At 36.9% G+C, this 24,776-nt stretch overlaps 1 protein-coding gene across 2 annotated transcripts in view; it reads right to left on the bottom strand.

The window, feature by feature from the left end:
- fgd5a (FYVE, RhoGEF and PH domain containing 5a) overlaps positions 1-18,551 on the bottom strand; it is a 36,115-nt gene extending 17,564 nt beyond the window's left edge. The window contains exons 1-7 of one of the 2 annotated variants that reach the window (XM_052568810.1): positions 17,727-18,551; positions 13,500-16,198; positions 7,891-8,008; positions 6,455-6,513; positions 5,959-5,989; positions 1,207-1,355; positions 679-835 (exon numbers count right to left, since the gene is read on the bottom strand). In XM_052568810.1, coding sequence (XP_052424770.1) covers positions 679-835; positions 1,207-1,355; positions 5,959-5,989; positions 6,455-6,513; positions 7,891-8,008; positions 13,500-16,126 — 3,141 coding nt within the window. In that variant the 5' untranslated portion in view covers positions 16,127-16,198; positions 17,727-18,551. The remainder of the gene's footprint in view (positions 1-678; positions 836-1,206; positions 1,356-5,958; positions 5,990-6,454; positions 6,514-7,890; positions 8,009-13,499; positions 16,199-17,726) is intronic. The other variant, XM_052568809.1, reaches the window with a different exon arrangement.
- Between the last annotated feature and the right edge of the window lie 6,225 nt (positions 18,552-24,776).

The following is a 24,776-nucleotide window of genomic DNA, read 5'->3' as shown; positions in this document are numbered from 1 at the left end:
GTGTGGTCTCCACCAACCATCCTCCAATTAAATGGATAGGGAATAGGGTTGGGTATCGTTTGAATTTGATCAATTCTGATTCCGATTCCAAATCTGCTCATCGGTTCCAAGTATTTTTGATTCCCAGTTTCGATTCCAGTGGGATTCAAAAATGATAACAAAAATTAATCTTGTCTCTTTTTGCAAACCATTTAGTCGCAGTTGAAAACCATTAACAAAAATTCTACAGACTACATAAAATGGACTATTTAAGAGCTGTTTGTCTGCAAAATAGAGCTGTATGAGTTTTTTTATTCATTACTTTCAAAGAGCCATTTTGATCGCGGCTCCCACAACATCAGAGTCTATGTCAGGACTATAAACTGTTGTCTTAATACTTACATTATTATTTAATATTTGGAACACAGAAATGTAGCCTGCTGTGTAGACTGTTTGTGAAGCTGTTTCAGACATAAAGTTTTACATGATGAGCGCTGCTCTCTCTGGATCAGCGGCTGCGCAAAAGTAGGTTTAAATATTATGATGTGTTTTCATATTCTTTTAGTTTCTGGCACAGAATAAAAAATAAAAAGGTATTTAAAAAGTCAATATTTTATCTATCAATTCAGATTTTTTTTTCATATCATCAAATCTTGATCAATTCCCAAAAAAAACACACATTTGCGTGACAGACCTCACCTCAAACTGTTTCACCACATCTTCGAAAGCTTTACTCTGTCTACAGCTCTCCTCCAACAGTGACATGCTTCGGTCATAGTCTGAGATGTAGGTTGCGAAGGATGACAACTCAGCCTGGCGCGTTAATATGACATCAACCACACTTGGACTGTCCTCCCTGAAGACGAATGAGAAACAACGGGAACTTTTCAGAGGGCATTCAAGGACACTCATGCTAGCATTATAATGGACTGTGCTGTAACATCATATGTACTGCTATGAAACAGATAAGAGTGTGTAATGTAATGTATTGTGGACAATGACACATCAGCTTGTTTATAGTAATATGTGGCTCAGTTGGGGAGATGCATTCAGTACAGTAGATGAGGAGTGCATGCATTAGCACCTTGTAAAGGATGCGCATGTTATATATAACATAAATAAGGATTTTTTATGGAATGACATGCTGTTAAATCTGTGCATAAGCATGTGTACATTTTGTATATTGATGTGCATTAGTGTAATGTGCTTCAGTATGTGTGTTCTCACCACTGTTTAATGCGGGTCTCCAGCTCACTGAGGATCTCATTGTGCAGGTGGTAGGCCTGAGGAAGAGTGCTCAAGATTTCGTCCAGCTTCCCGTTTTCTAACAGTGGTTCCTCATCATCTCCTGCTGCCTCCACTGCTGCTCTGAAATCCTGTAAGAAAGTGGACTGGCATGAGGAATCATTCAATTAATTATTCCTAAACAAAATTCGAAGGTGAATTAAAGGAAGAGTTCACCCAAAAATGTAAATTTGCTAACAATTTACTTTTCCTCAGGCCACTCAAAATGGTTTAAAATGGTTTGTTTCTTCATCAGAAGAGATGAAAAGAAATTAACATTACATGACTTGCACACCAATGGATCCTCTGAAGTGAATAGGTGCCGTCAAAATGAGAGTTCAAATAGCTGATAAAAACCATCCCAAATAATCATAATAATAACTATACCAGCTTCCTCGGGCTTCTGTGCGAATACATCAGATTATCTGTACTTGTCCTCTCCTGCCTGTGTATTAAACTCTGACCACATTCATCCCTCTGGATGAGCTTCCATGCAGACTTAAGCTACTGGATTGAACTAAAAGCAGCCTATGCACGAGCCTCAAGCTTTGACACAATCTTAGCCCACAATACCACCTGTCAGGGGAACATGTTATTAGTTTCTGCTGAATATATTTGTTTTGGCTGTAATAGACAGTTAAATTGAGTGGCCATGAGCTGGCCTGTTCGGGGACCACTAGCCTGATGGATCAGATCCAGAGAGGATTTACTTGACCTACTATATATACACGTCATGTCCCTTATGAATCGGGATAAAATCTGCTCTGAAATGTCTTCACAGGCAAAGCCGTCAGGGATTGTGTTACTGCTGTAAGAAATGTGATGACATAAAACAAAGTCAGACATATATGCGCACATAGACCTCTAAGCGGTTGTGCTGGGAGGTGTTATGCTGGAATTCCTTTCTGAGCTTCACACATTAATCAATGTGTATCGATCACAGCCGTGTCAGCATTTGTCAATTCTCTCATAAATAACTCAGAGCCGTTATACAGTCCTCCAAGGTAATATGAAACCTGTTTCCTCTGATAGCACCTCGATAGCTGAAACTCCCTGACAAATTTCCAAATGTTTTTTTACACTTGACTTCTTAAGTCTCTTTACACTTTTATTGCTTTCTTACAGTTAAGTTGCATAAACCACGACACAGGAATGAATCGGCTGGTGGGAGATACTTATATTCTTGTACCAGTTTATGCAACTGCATGTTTTCATTTGTTGCTCAAAAAAAAAAAAGCTGCAGATTCCCAAAAATCACATGCCTAGCAATCTGCACTACAATTAAAATCATAACTTCACATTAGGGACAGGTTCTGGAAATTATTTGTATTTTTGTGTTATTCAATAACAAACAATGGAACAATGGGCATATGTTCTGTCCTGTAGCATTCTGATGGAGCACTCTGTTCCTCTCAGAATACACAGAAAACAGAAAGAGAGACTGAGAGAAAAAAAGAGACAAAAAGATAAATAAAAATGGAGATAAGGAATGTCAAGCCAAGCAACCCAGGAAAATATTTTTATTCAGATTTTTCCTAAACTTTATATTAATGATTTCAAATACTGTAAATGCTGTTCTTTTGAACTTTTTAGGAAAAGTTTCCATTTGATCTGAATTTAATTTCACTGAGAGTAAATTTTTATTCAAAAACAAAATGCAGTGACAATATTTGCGCTATTTTGCTTTGTTTCTTCAACCTCTTCATCTCTAGGACCAAACAGTACTGTCAAGTACCAAGTGCCTTTAAGAAATGCTTATGCTAAACCTAAAAACTGCAAATCCCCAAGCAACAGTAGGGAAGGAAACACCCTCAAAGTCACTGTTGACAGCAGCTGAACACTGATTTAATGATGTCATAGTGGACAGAAAATCAAGGTGACTCAGATCCTCCAGCTCATTATCATTCAGCACAGCACAGCACAGCACAGTGATTAATGACATCTTTATCTTTTCCACATACCCACTAATTGTTAAATGCAGTATAAATATTTATAGCACATCAATATCAAACTAAACCTTCTCTCAAATGAAAGCTTTTCATGAAATACTACTGCAGCACTCGCTGTGATGTGCCTATTACTTTTGGCTCCATTCATGACCCCTCCTGTTATGCTGCTCAATGCAAATTTACAGCATTATGTATGAATAAGGGGAACTATAATTACAGTTCTACTATAATACAAGAGAGCATATGCATACAAGACACACAGGCATGTATATGATTAGCATTCTTTAGTCGGTAATAGGACAGCGATTCTATTGACTATGGCTTATTTTATTCAAATGAGGCAATTAATACGGTGAATATGAAGTATAGTAATTTACATGAGGTGCACCATATGAAGAACTAAAGTTCCCACTGGATTGTGTTAAATTGCTCCTTCAGCCCCGCCTCAACTTGATAACTGGGATACATATTGTATTAATCATGAAAACAAAAGTGCTAAATTTAGTTATGAGGTTACAGTCTAGAGGACGATGTTTAAAACAATAGGTTATAGTTTTTTTCTGGCTAATCTCATCACTCACATGGACCCTGCAAGCCATGCACACACATACACATAACACACACACACGCGCGCAGCCCTGGGGAACCAGGTACGAAGACACTTTGGCTGTCAGAGTAGAAGAGCTAATGAAAACAAATGATAACTTAAACTGGACACACTACATGACAAAGCAATATTAAGTACAGTGCAAAAAGCCAATGCATTCAGATACACAGTGAAACTCTCCTTCTACCAGGCATTCATTGAAGTCTTCACTACACTGAGATATAAGGAGTGAGTGCAACTAATGTCTAAATGTATAAAACATATATATACACACACATACAGGTGTGTGCACTTTGGATGGGTTAAATGCAGAACACGAATTATGAGTATGGGTCACCATACTTGGCTGTATGTCACTTTCACACTTCACACTTTCACACAAATCACTTTGAGGACTTAACTTGTAATATGTCTTGTCTTAAACTGATAGACTCTCTCTCAAAAACAGAGGGAATTAGAGTCACTTCACACACCTTGACAAGTTGTTCAGGCATGTTTTTATGTCTACCAGTGATGAGACTCATGAGAAGATTCCCAAACAAAAGCCTGGTGCGTAGGTATTGCGTCACTCACAGGCAGACTTTTTCAAGACAAGGTTGTCAAGGCCAGGAAGTCTCAGTTACTGAAACAACACTGATAAAGGTTTGTAAACCCCCACCTAAGTGTGTCTCTCAAGGTATGTGTAAAATTATGTGTATAAAGGTGCAGTGAATATTTGTACATTTGCAATTGGCTGCCGAGACAGAAGACACAGGTAGTGACAGCCTCAGTAAAAGACTAATTTAGGAGCCTTTTTACAGGACCTTTGCATTTCTCATGAAATCAAATCTAGCTGTTTTACACAAGTTATGTCATTTAAAATGCATTCATTCATTCATGAGTGTTACCCATGCAAAATTCACTGGAATTCTGATAGGGTAGGGTTTCATGGTGTTGCTATCTGGTTGCTTATGTATTTTAGATGGTTGCTAGAGTATTGCTTTGTCGCTAAAGTGTTCTTGTCCGCTTTCTTAAATAAGTAATAGCATACCTCTTCTTAACAACATGCATGACTTGAGGAACCATTCATGTTCCATTCATAAAACTAATAAACATAATTTCACTGGTCGCAGTGTAAGTCAGTATAATCAAGGGCAAAACAGATGAGCCACATACTGATTGGCTGAGGACTGTTTTAATGCCTGTCTGAGATGTATACATTGGTAGAATTGAGTGAGATGAGCTTATGGATTCAGTGGCTTTAATATGCTAGTAACTACCTCACAGAAGCATTAAGCCACAGAGGTCTTGGATACCAATACAATACAAGCACGTCTACACATTGCTAAACATAAACTTCTGTAATAAAGCCAGAGTGATTGTCAGTGTGGGAAAATTGACTAGCCATCATATTGCATAGATTTGTGCAAACCTACAAAAATGCTTAATTTATACTACTGTTTGGAGTCGGTAAGATGTTTAAATGTTTTCTCACAGAGGCTGCAATTATTTGATCACAAAAAAACTAAAATTGTAATATTGTGAAATATTATCATAATTGACTCCAGTCTTCTGTGCCACATGATTCATAAGAAATCATTCAAATATGCTGATTTTGTACTCAATAAACATTTCTTAATATTATCAATGATTAAAATGGTTGTCTTACTTAAAGGTGGGGTATGTATTATTTTAAAAACGCTTTAGAAAACGAACTTGTAGCCAATCGTCAGTAAGAGGTGTGTCTACTCATGATGTGAATGAGAGAGTGCTTAGGATGGACATTGGCCGAGCTGAACGATGGCAGAAAGATATGGCGGATAAAAATACAAAAGAGGAAAACATCAGCGGAACAAAAAAAGGCTTACGATTAGCATTCAAATACTGGAGAGAACTCAAGTAGCGGGGAGGCCTGCGATTGGACACCGAGATTTGAAATATCAACATTGGCTACCAGAAATCACTTACCCCACCTTTAATATTTTTCTTTACTCCATTTAAAATTATTTTCTCTAAGAGCCACTTTTGGTCAATTTAATGCATCCATGCTAAATGAAAATATTACTATCAATCAATATTAATAAGAAAAATCTCAAATGATAATACATGCAAAAATGTCACCTATAAATATTATGTATTAAAAAAAAAAGATTTTCATACCTCCTGAAGAATCTTCAAAGCCTTCACGTGTCTGTGGATTATTAAAAAGAGATGACATTTACTGTTAGTAGAAAAATAAAAACAAATAGACTTAGAACAAAAACAGCTGTTCAGTTCTGTCAAGCAGATATATTCCTGATCATCTAAGTCATGCCAACATATATACAGTTGATTAATGAAGCCAGTTGATACATAACAAATACATTTGAAGGGCTTATGGGGAAAAAGCAGGCTTGATTGGATAGTGGATCACATTTAATAAATCTTCACACTTAATAACTCATTGAGCCGCTGCTGAAATGCGGTATCTTTAGGCAGACAGTCCAGTAATAGGCTGTCAGTTTGAATATCAGAGGAGCTGTCGATTGAATAAGACTAGACAGTGATAAAGATGTGGACAGGGTCTGGATAAAGAAGATCCCTGAAGGACATCACATGAAAAACAACTGGACTGTATTTGGAATGTGCTTAAATCCAGACAGAGACAAACACTCACTCTCTTTCTGAGTCCACCAGGTCTTTGGCAACATAGTAGGCTCTGGATCGGCCATCAATCTGAATGTGACAGAAAATAAAGAGATGAGAGATAAGAGAAGTCATGAGAGATAAATGAAGAAACCTAGTGTTTAAAGAGTTCAAGTATACACAGTTCAGTCACAGAGCATGGTAAAAATAAATATATATATATTGCTAGACACATATGGAGACAGAGTGAGAGAGGAATGGATGTTCTGATCTAATTTCTCATACAATCCTGTCAAAAGAAGACTGATTATTTCATTAAAGCACAACATAAATGAGAAAGCTTTCCTGGACGTGCCGCTTTGAGCACAGATGCATTATGGATGAGACGCTGTGTTCATGGCAAGCACAAATCCACCATTGATTTGCAAGCTAATCACTGCTGTCTGAACACGAGTGTTACTACTGAATGGACATATTTAGGAGAACATGACTGCATGACTGGGACTTCACTGCTAGTACTGATGTATTACGTATCCATGTTTAGATTTTAATGAAGTCTTTCATATCTGTGCTAGGGTCACTTTTATGCACATATAAAAATCCATAATAAAGCTGGCTTGTTTCCAGCTTGTTGTTATGCTGGAATCAGGCTGGGATAGGTTACTCCCAGATATTCTTTTCTTTTTAAAGACGAAGAAAACAAGGAAGTAGGCGTCACAAGGCCGGGGCCTGGCTGATATTACAGTGGCAGAGGGAAGGGGTGGGGTCTGCCTCTCACGACAGCGCTAAACTGACTGCCAGGAGACGTATGAACCTGGATCTCACAAAAACTGCACACACAGGGAATTTCAGTTTAACAGGGAGGGTCCTTGTTTTTATCTACTTTAGCATGCAAAAATGTGATTACTTGGGTAACAGTAGAGGTAAAGGTTAGAAAAGGTACTACAGTAAAAGTGTATACATAGTCATAAATTGTAAGATTATAAAGACATTATTACTGTGTTATAACAGAGTGGTTTATAATATTGCGTTTTTGATATCAGGGACCCACAAAAAATTTTGTGCTTACCAAGGCTGCATTTATATTACAAATTTGAAAACAAATAATTATATTTTAATATATTTTAAAATATTATTTATTCCTGTGATGCAAAGCTGAATTTTCAGCAGCCATGGCTCTAGTCGTCACATAATCATTCAGGAATCATTGTAATATGCTGATTTTATTCTCAAAAATTGTATTCTTAAACAGTTAATCTGCTTAATCTTTTTCACGATTATTTGAATAATAGAAATTTTAAAATAACAGCATTTATTTAAAATAACATCTTTTATAACATTATTTATGCAATGCTTATTTTTTTTCAATAATTATTTTATTGACCCCAAACCTTTGAACCTTGATTTTTGTGTATGTAACACTATAGACTAGCAAGCTCTGACATCAGAATATTTGCAAGAGCTGACCTGTCGGTCATGACAGTGGTCTCCAGAACCGTCCTCTTCCTCAGATGTGTGTCCATGGTCTTCTTCATTGGACACAGTGGCAGACACAGAACAAACAGGGAATGGCTCAGTGTAGGCACTGTGAATAGATGAAACATGAAAGAGAGTTAAATGTACTATGATCACTATGGGTAAGGTACTGTAGGCTTTCACAAAACACTTAACCTATAGGATTTAGCATTTTGCATTATGGAAATTTTACACTTTTAATTTGAAAGGGACCATGTTTGGACCATTTTTATATGTTGGTTAATAAGTCTCTTCTTTAGAGATCATGCACATCATTCATTCACAGAAACTTTGATGTCAGCCTTTATCCTAGGCTAAAAATCCTAAATATAATGTGTAGATTTATTTTTAATCTTTACTGATACAAAATCTACTACCATAGGTGTGACTAACAGACCCCAGAAGAGAAACTAAACAGTTATCAGAACACTGCATGTGGCAAACATCACAAATCAGCCAGACTCTCCATATCAAAAACAACGGAACAAACCCTCTCAAAGCACAATGTTTTATATTAGAGGGCACTTTGGTGTCTAGCCGAGCAGAAATTACCCTTTGCCAAGGAGAAACAAATTCCCCCTCTTCATTTAAACAAGACCTGGTGAGAACAATTCATTTTTTTTTCTCCTGCTCCTCCTTACAGTAGTAACACGGATGGCTGGGGCCAGATTGCGAGGACATTTACGGTTGGGCATGAAGGGCTGGCTTGGTTATCCTGTGGTGAGCACTTAAAAAAAAAAAAGATAGCCCTGAGGATATGCAAATGTGCACATGAAGCTGCTTATATACTGTGGAGGATACATTCAACTGCACATTTAAGGGAGTGTGTTTGTGCTTACACTTATCTACAGGCATTAGCAACTCTTCTGTCTTTTGCATTAGTGGTGTCAAAAAATTGTTAAACAGAATCAAACTTCAAAATGATTAAAGTTAGTGTGTTTGCATATTGTCAATGTACAAAAGGTTTAGAGGTGCCCAGCTGGGTGTCATACTACTCAAGGACAATGTACGCTGCACATACACAATGTCTGCAGCTGGAAGTGGAAATTGCTCATCATTGCTCATAGCCAGCTGAACTGGGCGAGCAAAGGTGACAGTTCGTTTAGAGGCCCCAGGTGAAGCATGTAGGAGCCTTCTGGCAGGACGTCACTACAATCTTCAGCGATTTCACCAGCTGAGGACTCCATTTTCAGTGAAATTGGAATGATGGTTAGCATAAGACGAAACAAGCTTCTTCTTTCATCTGAAACAACTTTCAAATAAATTCAAACTGAAACTACCAATATGTAACTCCCCAGGATCAAACAAAGATGTGCTATTTTTTATGAACACATCTGGATTGTCACAACACAACAATAAAATAATACAACAAAATAATCTAATAAATAAAAATAGTCCAGTAAAACAAATGAATCAATATGAATATATACATGAGTATGTAATAAAATACTAATTTAACAAACAAAAAAGGAAATTTCAGAAAATCAATCCTACTGTACATAATCTCTCCATCTGCCAAAAGTGACAATTTACACAATGCTCCTGACACTTCAACATTACCATTTATGAGAAGCAATTATGGAGCAAAGTACTTCTCTAAGCTGTTTGCTTTAAGGTAGCCATGAGCTAAATTTACTACAGAAAATTACTGAGAGAGTGCAATGATTTCCTATAACAGACCTATATGTCCTACTGCCTGAAGCTTCCCCGAGGCTTGTTATATGTAATTCAATTGATTTAAACTCTTGATAATAAAATATACATTAGAAACCCCAGCCTTTCTCTGTCTGAATCTGTGTAATAGTGCTATTATAGAAGATAAGCATCGCTGAGATGACTCCATTACCAGACTTCATTTAACAAAACGTATTTGAATGCAGATGAGGAGAGAGTGAAGAAGAGCATGTGTGAACCGAGAGATGCATATTCTTATTTGGTTTTAGTTTGCTGGGATTCCGAACAGATCAAAAAGGGTCTAATTCATTTCTAAATGGGTTTTTTGTTTATCTAGTTATTATTTCAGAATCATTTAAGTTATCTTTAATGCCAGATATTGCTTTAAAAATGGTTACATTTAGTTCAGACGATCAGCCTTCTGACAAATGTGTACGTATTTACATTGTAAATTACATTGTAAATATTATTTTAGTCAAACACTGGCCCCTACTTTTACTGTAATATTAGAAAAGAGATGGAGAAAGCTGGGAACGATGACAACAACATCTTTGTGGTAGCCTTGCTTTCCTGACTGCCACACCTTGCCTTGTTGTTTGGGTCGCAGGGGAGTCTGGGAGATCGGTATTGCCTGTCTCCACCCCATCCCACTGACCCTGTCCCCTCGCCCTTGTCCTGCATTTCCTGTAAACAGCGGCATGGAGGCTCATTGGCTGGGTGCGTCCCCTCTTGGGATAACCTGGCAATGACCTGAAAGCCCTGGGCACCAGGCCCAATTGGGACCGGACCAGACCAGGCCAGATCCACACCCAGCTTTGTGAGCATCAAAATGCAGAAGGCACTATGAATGTATATGAAAATATATTCTTATTTTCAAAGTTATCTGGAAGTATATCTCAAACTCTTTTCCTCTTTTTTATGTTTGATTCTATGTTTGCTGTAATTTTCCTATTCTATAAATATTGCATAATAATAATATTATAAGTGCCATGAAAATGAAGAGCCAAAGTAATATATAATATAATATAATATAATATAATATAATATAATATAATAGAATAGAATAGAATAGAATAGAATAGAATAGAATAGAATAGAAAATTCTGATTATTTAATTCTATATGAGGGCCAAAGACATTTTAATCCGCATGTACAGAAATTTTACAAAAGTTATTTTACATACATAGAAAGCACATTAAATGCAAGTTTCAAATTAATAAAAATAATTTAGAATAAAAATAGAAAAAAATTCAACTGTGGGTGAAATAATGTTCCACTGTCATTTATGTAAAAATGTAAACAACATATTTATTCAGACCTGTGAATATTGAAATATAAATAAAATAATTTACCATACAAAATTTAAAATCTTGCTGCCAAATGGCCAAAATGGTATAGTAGCAAAGTTTGAGTAATAAGTTAAGTAGTTAGTAGTATTTGGGTAAAACTAATTAGTTTTTTAATATAATATAAACTGATTGTTGTGGAACATATGCCTGACAAGACACTTAATTACATTTACATTGTAAATCGTTGTAAAAACATTTAATTTTGTGCAGAAAAACTATTTACTTAAACAGGACAGTTTTAATGTATTGAACAACAATTCAGTGGCTGCTGCTATATCTGTTGTATGTTTGATGCAATTTTCCTTTTCTATAACTATTGAATAATATTAATATTATAAGTGCCATGAAAACGAAGAGCCAAAGTAATAATATAAAATAATATAATATAAAAAAGCTTCATTACACTTATTGTACTTTTTGTCTTTGACCCATAAATGATTTTCAAAATAATGATTATTCAGAATCTAAATAGACAAATATTTCATAATAAAGGGGGTTTCATAGTCAATATTAAACACACTAGTGATATTTATAACAACAACACTATTGTGCTGAAGGACTTTTACATCTTTCCTCAATCATTCTCTCACACTACCCAATGTCTTTTAGGATCAACAATGAGTAGAAGACATTCTTCTGATTGGCTTAGGCATGAAAAAATATTATTTTTTATGCATCTGCAATCAATCACCAAGAGTTTACTGTCATTGTGTCTCCATCCACCAAAGAGGCAATGTACATTTTTCTCTGCAAGCATTCAAAATATGACAAAAACAGACAGAACATCAAGCAGTGACGGAGGATTCTCTTGGGACACAGAGCGGCTAATGGTGCAGACACATAGACCCATTTGCAAACATGCAATGCTGTTAGATTGCACAGCAACACAATGAGTCAATAATGTCACCAGAAAAAGGTCTCTGGCTCCAGTATCATCCTCTGAATAATGGAGAATGTTTAAAGTTTTAAAGTTTAAAGACTATGGCCCAGGGTAACTTCCAAATGTTTCCATGGGGAAAAAATCACATGAACCTATATCAAGCTATTACTTTATTTAAATTAACATTAAACTAAACATTAACTTAGCATTAAAGCATGATATCTGTACTATCAGATGAGCTTTACGAATTTACATTCATAATGCTTAATATATGCATAATCTATACAATTTAAATCTAAAGAAAGTGAATATTTAATGTCAAGTGACATGTATTAGGATTTTCGTTTTTTTTTTAAAGTGTCAATAAAAAATAGTTTTTTTTCCCATTCTGAACAAAATTTTGAAAAATAGCTTTTTATGCAGAATGAGCAATAAACTTTGGAAATTTCCCTTGTGTTTGTCTGAAAATCGGATTAAAAGCTACCCAGAGGCCACTTGAAAAAGTCAGGGTCTTTGACTACACTGGAGGTAATCGAGCAGAGGTTTCTAATGGTTACTATAGGGTGGCAAATTGAGAGTAGAGAGGGTCATACAGTCAAAAGAAGGTCAGAAAGTCATCTGTCTTTAAACCTCTGTAAATCTCCCAAAAGCCCAATAAAAGAAACACACATGGGGAATTTGGTTTAATAACACTACATGCTACCAAAATGCTCACCCAGAGGACAGAAAGCTTTCCCTGGTTTTCTCATCTATTCCCCTCCACTCACCTGCATCGGGCTGTGAGAGCATTGCAATAAAGGTGAAAAATAGCCCTAACATTTAATCCACTTTCTTACCATACTATTTGTATCATTGAACAATTGCATCGTATCCTTTCTCACACAGATAGGGTACTCCAACAAATGTACCATCAAATCCTGCAAATGAGAATATCAGATAAGCTACCCTGCAAGCATAGTCCATCTTTCCAACCCATAAATCTCGACGCCACAGGCTGCTCCACTACTACATGTGCAACAAGGCACCGAAGTGTTAAGTCAGCTTGCATAATTATACACTACTTCAGACAACAGCTAGTAGCTTTCCAGCCATGTTGATCTTGCATTAGCTTTGTTTGCTACAATTTTTGATTGGAAAAACAACTGGGCCATAATTTGTCTAAAATGTTAAGTTGTTTATTATTATTATTATTATTATTGTTGTTGTTGTTATTAAGCAACATCACTTTCACAATCATGGTGGACAAAATCTTGTTGTAGCCTGTATACTGTATCTATAGCTCTCCAATATTTCATGATATATTCTAGAATATCTGTAATAAGTCTTGTTTACTCAGCCAGGAAGATTACAGAAAGTATTCTGAGATAGAGAGAGTCACAAGCTGAGCTATCAGAGTGACCAAACACTTGCCTAACTTCCTGTTAACATTGTTTTGGCCAGCACTTCCTCCAGACTTGTGTGATGGTATTGCCATTGTGTTGAGAGGAAGGATTTTCAGCATTCAAAATATAACTCTCTAGACAATCTTATGCTAGAGTTCAACGACTTACGCAGAAATACGTCTTCCTAATAAAGTTTGTTTCAGATCCCTTTTTTATCCTTTTTACGATTACCAATGTGAAAAAAGTTCATTTTAAGTACATAGTTGTATAAAATACCTTTCAGGGTCTTGCTCTTGAGTGGTGGGCTTGTATTCTATTCCTGCAAAGCTATTCATGTCCACATAGCCATCGTTCTCATTGGCAGGTGCTGATGTCCGATTGTGGTCATCGAAGAACTCTGTAATAGTGACTGCCCGAGTGGGTCGTCCATGTGGAATCTGTATATTCTCATAGTCTGAGTTCATTGCAGGAATATTTTCATAATCAGAAGTATCTGCACTTGGGAAGGAGATGGAGCGTGGTTTAGTGAGGGGAAGGGGCATGAAGGGGGGCCGAGAGCGGTCCTCAAAAGACTCCACTCTGGCTATACCCCTGTTGCTATAACTCTTGGGTGCACCTTGCCTTCTTTGCCTCTCTTTGTAAAGCAGAAAAGTGGTAGGTATTTCTGAATTACGTTGTGGCTTTCCCACATGAGACTGAAGCTGCGGGGAGCCACTTGTACTCCTTCGATCAAGCTCCAGCACTCGAATCGGCCCATGGTGGCTAGATTCAGATGATGACCTGGAGGAGCGGACACTGCCATCTCCACGTGCTTTGTTTTCTGATTTTTTCTTAAATTTTAAAGCCAAGAAACGTTTAAATGAAGACTTCTTCTTTTGGGGGTTGTCAGGAGATTCGTGTTGGATTAGAAGTGATGGAGAGCTTTTGGTTACAGGCCTCTTAGTTATGTAAGCTAACTCAAAGGGTGGTGGGATATCAACTAGAGATGTAGGTGTTGACACACCACTGGAGGACTGGTGACTTCTTTGAGAGAAGCTTCCAGAGGAAGTAATCACACAGGGCAAAGAAAGTGTGTCATCTTTTTTTTGCAATCTGCATTCCTCTCTTGGAGATTTCTCACCCTCAAAGTGCCCTGAAAACGGCAAATCTCTGCCCTCAACAGAAAGCGAACGAGGAGAAAGAAGAAAGCGCCTTGGCTTCAATGAGGGAATTACACAGTTTGCCTCTGTTTCATCTGAAAGCTTGGGATGTGGAACTCCATTCTGGTCCAAGGCCACAGTGTAGTAGTCGTGAGACTGGTACTCAGTGCCCGTCTCCTCAGGCACAGTCTCAGGAACATATCCAGGTACTTTCCCAGAGAGCGAGCGAGATCTCGTCACAACGCTCTTCCTGTCCAGTGAGATAAAATTCTCGCCCTCCGAGTCGAAGCCAGCCTCCTCGTAAATGTGTTCATCACTTTCTGTGTCCGAGTCCTCATAGAAAGGCACAATATGACAGTCCAGCTCTTCGATGTCCTCTTCAAATGCTTCTGTGGTGTGGGCAAAAACCACACGGTTTGTAAGTTCTGGAGTTCTGCCTACATCCAAGTCGGCAGGAACAGTAATGTTGCAAAGTCTGAGACGTGGCTGGCAGCTGTTCCTCTGACTCAAATCAGCTTGTGCCCTTCTGGCCGATCGTTCTCTTATACTTTTGCACTTGGTTTTTCTCTCCATGTTTACTGGCTCATCTTCATCCCCTATCTCGACGTAATCTTCAGACGACACACACTCCACCTGCTGATCGTCACCATCATTGTCTTTGATGTCAGCATAGTCATCCACTTCTTCATTTTTTTCCATCTCTTGACCCTCAGAAGCAGGTTGAGAATCACAGTTTTCTAATTTCTCCTGTTCCTCCTCTAACTCTGCCACATCGTCAGATGATACATAGTAAGGCTCTTGGTTTGACGTTCCCTCTGTTGCAATCTCAGAGTCTACTGGTTTCTCATTGCTGGACTCATCATCAGTGCATCTTGCTTCTGGATCAGAGGTACACGTCAAATCACTCGGCACAACCTCTATGACAGAGTAGGGCTCAAATGCATCCTCTGTCTCTGCAAACCTGAAACGTCCAGATGGGTCTTTGGTAGCACGTTCAGCCTGCCAAGTACTGTTGTCATCCAGTGTTCCAATGACATCATAAGGGTATTCCTCACATAGTGAGGGTTGACTGCAGTTTGTAGATTTTGAAGAAAGTCCAGTCTCATCTTGTTGTGGTGCCTCATGAACACATTTTGCACCTGTTTTATTGTCCTCTTCATGTTGATCATTGGCACAATAAAAACCGTCTGATGATGGGTCATCAATCTCCTCATACAGACTTTGAGATTCTACTGCAGGCTGATCTTTAATGAGTGTCTCATGCTCAGAAAATGCACAGGTGTCTTCAAGTACATTATAAGCTTCTTCTCCATTCTCAGCTGGTTTGGTATCATGAGTGTTTTTGCTGTGGTCCTCATTTGCTGAATCAAGACTTTCATCAACCACTTCCAATAGATCTGAAGAGGCTGAATGCATTATTTCAGTGGCTTGATGAACTTTACCATCATCCTCTCCCACTGTTTTATCCTCTGCCATTTGTAATCCTTCCTCTATTTCCTTATAGCAACTTGTGTCATGGTTAGTATCATAATTTACAGTAAACTCTTTGTCAGATAAGTCCACGTCATCATCCGTACAGTTTTCTCTGGATGCATCTGCTTCATCCTGTATGACTTCTGATTCATTATCTTGGTTCAGCTCCAGTCTATCAGAGGATGTCAAGTACCCATTGCCCACAATGCTCTGGCTCACCTCAGAGGCTTGCCTTGGTTTGGGTGCCACAGGAGGTTTAGGACCTCGGGTGGAGGGACAAGGCTTTGACATCAGGGTGGAACACTCAGTTATAGTCAAATGGTTTTGTCTTTGATTGATAAGTTTGGAATTGCTTCTAAAAATCTGCAAACAGAAAGAGAGACAAAAAGTACAGTTATTGAACTGGATATCCTTGACCTTGCAATAGAAATAAGTGAAATAAGTGACTAACAGTATGCCATTATAAAATCAGCTGATCCTTTAAAGTAGCATACTGATTGGTCTACATTGATCATTTGACTGATGAACTGCAACCTCTGAACTTATAACATAATTAAGTGATTATATGCCCACTCCATTCACACCAAACAGATTTCCACATTTATATATATATATATAAACAATGAAAATAAATAATAACAACCAATTAGATCCCATCCATTGATTTCCAAGTGCATCTTCTCAAAAAGGGTTAACCTGAAGGTCGTTTTTGGTGAAACACACCCTTTTTCTTAACAAAACTCATTTACTCCTTGTCTTTTCCTGTTATTTGCTACCTGCCTTGACGCACGTCCTATTAAACTCACCATGCACTTGGTGCTCACCCTGCTAAGATGTTTGCTGACATGACTTATTAACTATTCCAGCAGACTCTCCTGGAAGGACTGCGGACAGGAATTGCAAAGGGGAAGGATATTAACAGTGCACCATGTCTTCTCCATGAACCCCCTCCCCGTTTTTTCTACAAGAGCGCAGTTTTGCACAACACAAATACACTTCCTTCTCTTCAGACTTCCTATGATTCACTCTCCAGTGATAAATCCCACCCAGACAAAACCCCCCAGACTGGAGGCTAATTTTTTTTTTCTTTTGCTGAAAAGGTCGTTTCAGTGCGTTTAAAGAACAATAAAAAGAGAAACATCAACATCCCAACTAAGGTCCCCTTGGCAAAATAACAGGATATGAATTATGCAACAAGAATTCACTTAAAACAAGTGGCTAAACACAATGGGAGGAATAAAGGCAGAAATAAACTTCACTGTGCAAAGCCATCAGTAGCTACATAATCTCAGATACGGGCTGTAAAGTGCTTTGCTAATTTAGTCCTACCAGCTGAAAGCAAACAGGACAAATGAAATGAACATAAATGAAGAGCCTAGCTATATATATATATATATACACACACATATATAAAGAGTTTAGATGCAAAAGCCTATAAGTGCTGTTTGAATTTTTCTTCTAAAATGAGCATTTTCATCAGACTCCTATATTTTTGTTCAGATATTTCACTTTAATTGCATAGAAAATGACCTCTACATTGCCATTAGAGTAAAATTACTGAACCTAAACATACGAGCCTAAAAAAAATCTCATTAGAGCCTTTGCATCTGAATATATATATATATATATATATATATATATATATATATATATATATATATATATATATATATATATATATATATATATATATATATATATATATTCTTATGTCAGTTACTTCTTAATTCCATATACTTTTTTACAGTAACGTATAATGTATGCATTTATAAAATACCCCGCAAAACTGTGGACAGATCTGGCTGCTGACTATCCTTAAGTTTCACATTCTAAAAAGTCACATAATTTAACAATACTGAAAAGTTTACACAGGACTATTTTTTTTTCATACCGGCGTTCATTGTCGGATGTCATCCACCATGGCATCTGAAATATTTCCACATTATTCCTTGATATTCCGCCAAAGCAACAGTATGACCAGTAATATCCAGAGGTGAACTTATTCCAGTGGCATTTGTCATAAAGCATGAGAGGTAAACAGTGAACACTTCATCACTTATTCGACGGAGTGCTTCCAAAAAATATCAAATGTTGCAGCAGGTCTTTTCTGGACCGCGCGCTTCCCGCCTGAAGGAATGAGAGAGATGCGCTCGCGCTCCGGTCTGAGCGTGGAGACTGAAGGTGTTTTCCGCGCGCTTCCTGAGGAGGTACAGCGAGTCTCCCTCACGGGAATACAAGGATCGATGACCGAAACCTCAGAGAAAAACATCTAAAGCCAATAACCATCAGTGGCGTACAGCACTTTCACAAACAGCTGCTCTTTTGCTGTCACGAGACGGTATGTTTCAGTGTCCCTAATAGAGGATAGGCTATTTTAAACAATGTCTTGCTCTCACAGAAAAAAATACAATACAGTATAATAAAAAATTACTCGAAATTTCTAATCAAGGTGGGTTTGGATCACCACATTGTCATTTGATTTAGATTTACAGCATATAAAGGTGGCTTGAATCAGAATATTTAACATTACGTTAACTGTGCCCTGCTTTATTGTAGCTATAAAAATACTACGTAAAAACATAAAAATGCAGTAATTTTGTTGGTAGCCTATCAAAGATTTGGGCAAACAAATGTTCCTTAAAACAGGTTCTAAAACAGTTTACTCTAAATGCTTTTGGCCAGGCTTCCTTTTTTGCTCATCTGTTGCCTGATTGGAGGAAAGCAGCTCTTTAAAACCCTCTTTTCATAACAGGAAACTGCTATCCCTCTTTCCTGCACAACAGGCAATGCTTCCTTAGCAACAAATGAACAAAGGTGCTGCTGTTAACTCTACTGGGGAATTACTGCATTCAAGAATTAGACTATATTTTTCCTAATGGACCTACTGTACAGACTGATAGGAGACCACTAGTTCAATGAGTATTTTTAGACAAAAAGAGTTCTTATAAATAATCCAAACAGGGAACACCCAGAGGTAGTACCAAATAGGCTATTTGAGGTCCCACAAGTGATAGTCCTGACTCAGTTGGTGCCCCATCAAAGATAATACATTAATAAAAAAAAAAAAAAAAAAAAAAAAAAAAAAAAAAATATATATATATATATATATATATATATATATATATATATATATATATATATATATATTCTAGACTTTTCATCTGGCATGCAAGGTTACTGGGATTAAATCCTTATTTAACATATAATAATTCTGTTTTTTATAATAATTTTAATACACCAACCAAATTTCAACTGACAGCCAATGATCATCATACATTGTTATTAAAGCAAACTTTCTGCAAAAAGTAATTACTTAATTTTACTACACAAATTTTTGCACAAACCCTTTTTACCTTATAATCATGCAAATTAATGATTAAAAATCAACAATTCTGTGTGGACTTGTATATGGATGTTGCATTCAAAATTAATGATGTGGGCCTGACACTTCTGACTCAAAATCAGTGCAAACAATACAATGAAATCAGATTACATTCTGAAGAAGTAAAATGCCTGGAAGTCAACTGTAGTCTAATCATAATTCTAAACATATATTGTAAATATAATTCTGTTAATTCTATTTTCATACCTTCTCTTTTACACCAAGACATCCACGCAGACAGATCTTTGGCATATAGGCTATCCAACAAATCAGATATTGTTTGACAGACCCTTTGTTGAAGCCTAATGAACACAGAATTGTAAGACAAGATAACCCCCAGCTGAGCAGCTGCCGTGATGTTCAAGGGCAGACAACAGTCCTGAAACTCAGGAGAGAAAACTGTCAGCCACCCGGGGCTTCATGTTGACAGCTTATATCACAAGCCAAACCCTCAAACATTAGGTGGCAAATTCCATAGGAAGTATAATATATATTAATAATTCCACAGGACTCATTTCTTCATATCTCCATCTCTTTCGCTCTCTCTATATGTCTGCAAACTGAAGGTCAGATGAACACCATGAGTGGTAGGATAGCAGTGCTGAGATGCAGGAGTGTAGCATAGGGGAATAAAACATATGTTCAGAATGCTTCATAACTGCCAGCAGTGACTATTAATTAACAATTTGTTCTCTAGACCATGTCGACTTCTCAAATGGACATCAAACTGCCGTAAACCGCTTTCATTATGAGCTAGACAAGAGTAAACACCATAAAATAATTGTTTTTGTGGCCTTGACCCCTCTCAAGAGCAATATTTACAACAGCTACAGCATCACATGAGCTCTCACAGGAAACATTGTTATTCCTGTAAACTGTCGGACAGCTTAAATGACAACATTTAACAGAAATCTGCTTTCTTAAAAACAGTGTTCTCAAAAGGTTTCATAAATAACCTGATAAATCTTCAACATGCATACATTTTTTCAAGCTTTAGACTGAAAAGTACTAGTGGTTCGTTCCTAGCTACTGTGCCTCTTCTTTTGTTCTTTTAATGGCAAACCAAAGCCAAAGATAGCACATGGCTGGCATTTTGCTGTGCTAATTGTGTCCCTTACTGGAAAGTATACTATGGCACCAAATTTGACCTTTTTTGCGTTTTATCAGACAAATGTGTTTTCGTCTTTGGGGACGGGTGCAAAGCAGAGAGTGTTTACAGGCATTGTAATTGAAGGGGTGACTGAAAGAATAGCTCTGAGATAAATACCCTGCAGATGTGGTCTATATGCACAGGATAAAAACATGTTTTCTAGATTCTGTGAACAAATATTTCTGACCGAGCTGATCTGCGCCCCTCCACCTGGATGGCTGCATTATGCTACATGCTTAGAATAAGAGGAAAAACATGTCAGAAACCTTTTTTTTTTTACTCATAAACACACATATGTATTCACAGAACTGACCCAAACAGGAAACTGATTGGGAAAGAGGGTCAATGACTTTTTCCCAGAGCTCATATGAGTCTCTCATCACCCTTTACATAACACTTGCCTTTAAAAGAACACGCTGAATGTTTCTAAATTTTGACAAGCTGGGGAAAAAAGCGGATTATTATTGAACTGAAAAGGTACATTCGGACGGTGAAACCTGTTTTCACAGAAGAAAGTCTCAATGCATAATTGCATTTTACAGAAATCGGCGATTTTTAAAAACAATAATAATCTATATTGATTGATGTATTCACAGAATGAAGTCTCACTTATATGCATCAAAAATTATTGCCACATTCCAAGTTTATCTTAAGCAAGTATAATTAAGAAACGTAAGAGACGTAAAGCCTTTTAGAAATGACTTTTTAGCGCTAAATCTCCACTTCAATCTGGACTCTCCAGGTGACAGACAGTCATATTCCCCTAGAAGAGAACATGGAAGAAAAATGTCATCAGCACTCTTAGGCAACTCGAAAGCACAGCTACAGAAACAACACTCTCACCTTCCCCCAGTCCCTCGACCAATGCCACACTTCCAGAGAAAAACAGGTGAAGCCAGGAGTCAGCACTTCATCAAAAATAGCAAACAAAGACTACACTCCCTGTGGAGTCCAGGACCTCTCAAGCCAAATCAATACCACACTGCTGGCCATGCAGGGTTACAGAAGAATGCATATATGTAGTTAAAGATTATAGAGCAGTCTGTAACAGTCTGTCATGCAGTATTTTTTAACCTTGTGTTCATATGAATAATTAGAGTCAATAACTTGTTGTCTGGACATATTCCTTTTTTTCTATTTTTTTTTTTTTAAGCATAAAGCACAAATATCTGTACAAATGGAATTTTCCATTATTATTTCTCGGAAAGTATTTATATTATCCATATTAAGGATTAATATTGATACGATTTATTAACACATAACAATATTAAAAATAAAAAAATAAAAATAAAAAGTCCCCCTCAAAGTCAAAGCCATGTGGTGCAATCAATAAAATAATTGTGGTGCAATCAACATGCAGCAAAAAAAAGGAAAAAGAAATTAAAGAATGTATATGAAAAAAAGAAACATTAAAATATAAAAATATTTTTTGAAAATAATGAAGATACATTGATGTACTACTTTTTACTTGGCTGCACCATGTGACATTTTTAGAGTAATTTAATTTACAAATTTGATTATTAGTTTTAAAACCATATAAAACCAACATAAATGCAAATTGAAAGAACTTATTATAAAACATATCCTTTCATAAGTTGCATTTGCTTGTTTTCAAAAAATCAAGACTGCAGGTGATGCAATTACGTAACTGCTAGTGAGTGCTACTCATTTCAGGTCTTATTGTCAAGGAGGTTTACGGTTATTTTCAGATGCTGAGAGCAGGAAAATTAACTTAAGTAACTGCTCAGGGAGAGATAGATTGATTAGTGAGATGGTAAACAGGTGTGATATGCTAAGCAGGAGGGCAGGTCTTGATAACAAGTATCTTGTTTTGCCTCCATACCCCTCTCAGAAAGAAACAGTCCTCAGAGCTGCACTGTAATAACATCGATTTACCGGTCATGAATAAATGTCTCAAGAATCCTCATAAAAAGACGTGTGGCTTGGCCTTTAAAAGTGCTGCACAATGGGCCAGTCAAACACTAGCCTGTAGCCTTTAGCACAATAGATTTATGGACCCTGGAAAGCTTGATTTCTTTTGAAAAATTATGCAGAGTGCCTGGCTGCCCTTTTGCATCACATTCTTCTCACATTCTGTTTTGCTATACTAATGCAAACACAAACACATTCGCCTTACAGCTCCGCACAGTGCAGCGTGACAGAGACTCTCATTAGGTTGCAATGATATTTCTTCTGATCCAAGAGCTCGATGCCCTATCTCAGCCATTACTAAAACAAACACAGGTCTGTGCAAAAGAATAATTTCCAAGCTGATTAGTGAGACCAAGTTGCTGATCTTTCGTTCTGCAGGTCCTAAGGGGAACAATACCACTGTGAAAAAGTCCCCTAGTCTGGATTTACTTTTTCCTGTGACTGTTTTCACATCTTTCAGCCAAATGAGACTGAACGGATACAGATACTAAGTTTAAAAATATCTGTGTTTTCTAACCTCTTTTGGCCTTGGCTGTCAGCCGCTCCCATGTATCTAAACATCTTAAGCAAGGAAGGTGATAAATTAGAGCACATTCATGATGGCTTGCAAATTATGTTTCTCAATAAATTCTTGATGTGAATTTATTGAACTTAATGTGAAATGGGAATAAAATAAAGTAGCAATAGCATTCCACTTATGAAAAAAAAAAAAGTATGAGAAAAAACCCAAAGTTTTGACTTTCGCAGATTAGTCAGAAAGGAATGTTTTACCCAGCTCCCATTAAAAAAATAAAATAAAATAAAAAGTAAAAAAAACAAGCTCTGATACACTATAATGATGGTTTGCAGATTGTTAAGAAACAGATGGGTGATTGTCATAGGCTCGGTTTATTATTATTATTATTATTTTTATTTTTTTGACTCAGTAAATACTTTGGAATTCAAATTATTTTGGGACAAGACAAGAGCAAACAGTGTCAGAAAGGCATTATCATCAATGCATTTTGAGAAGAAGATATGACTTTTAAAGAGACAGAAGATAAATACCAAACTGATTTATTGATGAGCCAATAATCAATGATTCCACAACAATGGGCTGCAATTAGTGCCACAATCCAACCACTTTCACACCTGCCACTTTTTATGTACTTTTGCTAAATCAATGCAATAATCTGTACAATTCCTTTCTGCAAACCTCAGTTTGCCCATGATATTGAAACATAGATTATATGTCTGAGATGAGATTATTGGAACCTGATTAAGTCTAAGGTAAAGTAAGGTGACCCTCACCAGTGCCCTGCTTGGATTCCCTCAGGAGTCCATTCAATGAGATTTGCTGAGGTCATCTTTGCCTGTTTTATACACATTAAAACACACATAGACATTATTTTCCAGCCTGGACATACAGTCAAGGATGAACAGGCAATGACAGATCATCCTTTATGTGAACACTTGCACCACATCAGCAAGTTTCGCAGAATTCTTATTCATGTCTATGTCTTTTTCAGAGCCCTTAATAATGTAGTGATGCCGGACTGGTACAGATTGTGATTTCACTCTGTTACAGTTTTTGCAATACTTTTACAACATGTTAAAGTATATTTCACATCAATATTATGGGATGTCAACGGTCACCAAATATTGCACCAAATAAGGTGTATTCACGTTTACTTTTGATCTCTGAATTCTTGTGTGAAAATCTACTAATTTCAATAGGAATCCACTTGAATTTTATGCAAAGCCGAAAGATTTCCCCTCACCAATTTTCTATCTGGCTCAAGTATTGACAAACATAAAGCTGCTTGGTTTGAAAGTGACTTCTGTCTAAGCTTCATTCATCACTGACCATACACCTTTTTGAAGGCAAAATGTAGCCGGATTGTGTCTCAGTACACTCCCTTGTTCCCAGTAGAGTAAATCTGTATTATGGTGAATACATCTGGGCATTAGCCAGAACCTTTTATCCACTAAATTTCAAGACACTGATTACTAAATGGTTATGCATTAAAACGTCTCTGGTATTTGTTAAGAACATGCCAGTGTTGTACTGATATGATTAGCTTAGTTTATCTTATCTGCATTGTAGTGCAAATTCAGACAAAGATTCACTCTGATGAAAACATAACAGCATTTTCTATGAGCAAACATAGTAAGAAGGAAAAGTTTGTCGAAAAATGAAAATTCTGCCATCATTTAATCACCCTCATGTAATTCTAAACTTGTATAAAAAGCTGTTTACACCAAAAACTGCTGGTCTGCCACTTTAAATTATTTTTTATTTTAATTTTTTTATGACTTCTAAAAGATTTACAACAATATTGTTCCTCTGTTTTGCTATTTTTACAGTTACGGTGCAGACTCCACTATTCTCGTAGAGTCAGAGCGATTATTAAAACTTTATAGAGATCATTATAATTACCATCCTAGATTTGAATATGCCTTAACTTTACACACAAAGTGTCATGGGGAGCCAAAAC

The sequence above is a fragment of the Carassius gibelio genome, chromosome B11 (assembly GCF_023724105.1).
Source record: "Carassius gibelio isolate Cgi1373 ecotype wild population from Czech Republic chromosome B11, carGib1.2-hapl.c, whole genome shotgun sequence".
Classification (NCBI taxonomy): domain Eukaryota; kingdom Metazoa; phylum Chordata; class Actinopteri; order Cypriniformes; family Cyprinidae; genus Carassius; species Carassius gibelio.
The sequence above is the reverse complement of the archived record's forward strand: the minus strand, read 5'-3'. Positions and strand labels throughout refer to the sequence as shown.